This window comes from Phalangium opilio, unplaced genomic scaffold (genome assembly GCF_054372755.1).
Source record: "Phalangium opilio isolate 3A_F unplaced genomic scaffold, DU_Popi_V2 ptg000039l_2, whole genome shotgun sequence".
NCBI classification, from domain to species: Eukaryota; Metazoa; Arthropoda; class Arachnida; order Opiliones; family Phalangiidae; genus Phalangium; species Phalangium opilio.
Window position 1 is genome coordinate 1,840,592 of NW_028324163.1, and position 2,992 is coordinate 1,843,583.

General features: G+C 41.5%; 2 protein-coding genes across 2 annotated transcripts; both read left to right on the forward strand.

The window, feature by feature from the left end:
- Positions 1 to 321: 321 nt before the first annotated feature.
- On the forward strand, positions 322 to 1,408 carry LOC149680210 (uncharacterized). The gene is made up of 5 exons (XM_089834578.1): positions 322 to 696; positions 776 to 830; positions 901 to 1,067; positions 1,159 to 1,227; positions 1,370 to 1,408. The coding sequence occupies exons 1-5, from the start codon at positions 391 to 393 to the stop codon at positions 1,406 to 1,408; spliced, it is 636 nt and encodes a 211-aa protein (XP_089690704.1). The 5' UTR covers positions 322 to 390.
- LOC149680211 (P2X purinoceptor 7-like) lies at positions 904 to 2,146 on the forward strand. Its single transcript, XM_089834647.1, has 3 exons — positions 904 to 1,067; positions 1,370 to 1,463; positions 1,543 to 2,146. The coding sequence occupies exons 2-3, from the start codon at positions 1,430 to 1,432 to the stop codon at positions 2,106 to 2,108; spliced, it is 600 nt and encodes a 199-aa protein (XP_089690773.1). The 5' UTR covers positions 904 to 1,067; positions 1,370 to 1,429; the 3' UTR covers positions 2,109 to 2,146.
- Positions 2,147 to 2,992: the final 846 nt, after the last annotated feature.

The following is a 2,992-nucleotide window of genomic DNA, read 5'->3' on the forward strand; positions in this document are numbered from 1 at the left end:
TTGTGAAGTCAGTGCCTAGGTAAAACGTCACGCTTAGCTTGACATTGGGGGGCGGGGTGTAAGGGCTCCATTCAGTCCAAGCAATAGGGTTGAACGCAGGATGGCTATTGAACTGATCTCTTATCTCCTGCCTTTCAGATATTGCTCCCCAGGGACCTCTCTTTCTGTAAAATAAGTACATAGGGATTTACCAGGATGGCTGGCGCCAGGGTTGGAAAATTTCAAATTGTATTTGAAATTCTCCAGCCCTAACAAAACTGAACGCTCTCCCCTTGCTTTTTTTTATTTTGCTAATGCAATAGTGGAAAATTTCTAAATAGCTTGAGTTGTAAAGTGGTTGGTAGATAGGTTTTCCTTAAATTTTACTACTGTACTTTTTTATCTTCTATAATGAATTTAAATGAAGTTAATTCGTGGGACGCCACTAATGTGTGTAATTGTAAGTCGTTATGTCTATCCAAAAAATGCCCATGCAAAAAGGGTAGTAAGATCTGTTCCGAACTCTGTGGCTGCGGTGTCGTTGGGGAAAAACTGCTAACTTGTTTAAATAAGTCGAAATGTAAGGAACCTCGGTCATCCCGCTGTACTGAGCCTGAGATCAGTGAGATGACTGACATTAATTTGGAGGATGAAGATGAACCCCAATACTGTCCATCCGAAACAGAAACTTCTTCGGAAGATGGTGGCATTGACGAAGTTAGTTTAAACTGGATTATTATGCATAGCAAATGTGCAAGTAAAAACGTATTAATATGATAATATCTTTTGTTTTTAGGTTGATGAAAATGATGAGCCTCCTAGGCAAAAATTTAAAATTACAGTAGTTGTAAGTATGAATTTTTTGTATTAGATAAGGGTAGTGGAGTTTTTGGTCCTTGTTAATTACATCCTTGTAACTAGAAAAAAAAGTCTTGGATAGTCAAAAGGCCAGTATCGTTAAACGTGGGCGACCAAAGAAAATTTTTAAAGCACCCGGGGACTTGAGGATGGCAGAGGCTTTTCAGGATATGCCCCAAAACGAAGAGGGTATGACACAAACAGTGGCCCAAATTGATGAAAACCTGAAGGTACTAAATATATTTAACATGATTTTGTTTCACTTTTACTCATAATGAAGCCCATTCTTTGAATTTAATGAGGCCATAATTTCGCGTAAAGGGGGATAAGAATGGGAAAGAAAATGCTACTGGCTGTGTAAATGAAAGTTTAGCGCCATTGGCGACACCTGTGAGAAAACACGAGCTTTATGGAGAGGGGTTTGTTTCAGAGAACTGTTTCAAGGGGGCAGATGAGCTTGTCAAAAACGGCCTACTCTAGGAACAAAAATATTCTGTGAGGAGTAGGTTATAATATTAAACAATTTTTTTAGGAAAGAATCAATGGTCTGGATAGACGCACGCTGGAGTAGTTTGCCCTCCAATTATCAAAGATGGTGCCAGAATCCACTTCCATTTTAAATAAGAGTAATGCAATTTTTATTATTTCTATAAGACTATCAACTAAAGCCCAATTTTTATGTTTCTACTTTGAATTTTTTTATAGTCCTTTATCCAGAAGAATCTGAAGATTTGTATGAAAGTACCAAAGACTCTGGTGAATTGATAACCTGCCAAGCAGCTTGTGCGCCCAAGCCAATTGAAGGCCTTGCTGCTCGAGATGGCCGCGAGAAACGGAGGTCGGAGAGAAAGTCTGTCCGAGTGAAGGCCCCAACTAAATCGGATAAACCAACTGAAGACAGGTGGTGTGTTTGTGGGAATTGTCGCAATATGCCGCTGGCGGTAGAAAATGTTTGTTGCGGCCATGTGGAAAATTGTATTTCGAACAGTTTCCAGTTCCAAATGCTGTGTTTGGAACCAATTGTGATCATTTTAATGATGCGCCTACGCTACCAGTACTATCGGCATCGTAATGACTTAGTCATGGGGAATGACAATAAACGGTTTGGGGCGTATTGCAACTTCGCTTTATGGCAGTATGGCTATTTGGGAGTTGGAAATAGGCGCGTGCTTCCCTCTTGCTGCGTAACACGTATACGTACGGAATTCCCTTCTGTAGATGGCCTCTACCAAGGGTTTTTGAATGGGGTATTATTTGACTTGGGATTCTGAGTCAAACTCATTCATTAAACTTTAGATATAACTTTGAATCATTGTTTTATTAGTAGCATCTAGTACTAGTAGGGTTAACATTTTTGCCTTTTCTTGACCAGGATTGGCAGTAAAATGTCAAAAAGTTATAATAATAATAATCTAAGCTTTTGTCTATGAAGGGATTTCCACACTAAGCCCTTGGCTTATTTACAGGTGGGTCCCTTTATAGAGGGGTGGTGGCTAGCCCCTATGCCACAGCTAACCTACAGCGTTCTATACTAACTATTACCGTTAACCTCGGCAAGTTTTGAAGGAAAAGGAGAAACCGGGTTAGAACGCGGAGGAAAACTCCTTTTAACAAGCGGGAGAGAACTTGCAAACTCTACGCAGAAGGATTTGTTCCCAGATTTTCACCCGGTGCCACAGTCCGGGATCGAACCCGGGATCCTCTTGCTGCGAGGCGAAAGCGCTAACCGCTACGCCACCCCAGTTTGAAGACTTTGAACGAGAAAAGGCGATACTCCCAGCAGTCTCGCCTTCTGGCGGTATGGATTAAATAACTGGTTTCAGTCTTGCGACAAGAACTTGGAGGAATACGGCAATACTCGCAGTGGTAGCGCCATCTAGAGGTAGGAATTTTGAAATAACTTTTCCTAGGTCTTTCTTGAAGCACCTTGCGAACTTGGAGCGGAAAGCGACAAGAACTTGGAGGAATACGGCGATACTCGCAGTGGTAGCGCCACCTAGAGGTAGGAATTTTGAAATAACTTTTCCTAGGTCTTTCTTGGAGCACCTTGCGAACTTGGAGCAGAAAGCGACAAGAACTTGGAGGAATACGGCGATACTCGCAGTGGTAGCGCCATCTAGAGGTAGGAATTTTGAAATAACTTTTCCTAGGTCTT

What these genes read in the sequence shown, in the direction of transcription:
- LOC149680211 (XM_089834647.1), top strand. Translation starts at nt 1,430, where the DNA reads ATGGTGCCAGAATCCACTTCCATTTTAAATAAGA. An exon ending in CACTTCCATTTTAAATAAGA is followed by an intron (nt 1,464 to 1,542) that starts GTAATGCAATTT and finishes ATTTTTTTATAG; the next exon opens with TCCTTTATCCAGAAGAATCT.
- LOC149680210 (XM_089834578.1), top strand. Translation starts at nt 391, where the DNA reads ATGAATTTAAATGAAGTTAATTCGTGGGACGCCACTAATGTGTGTAAT. An exon ending in TAAAATTACAGTAGTTGTAA is followed by an intron (nt 831 to 900) that starts GTATGAATTTTT and finishes CCTTGTAACTAG; the next exon opens with AAAAAAAAGTCTTGGATAGT. An exon ending in TAGCGCCATTGGCGACACCT is followed by an intron (nt 1,228 to 1,369) that starts GTGAGAAAACAC and finishes CAATTTTTTTAG; the next exon opens with GAAAGAATCAATGGTCTGGA.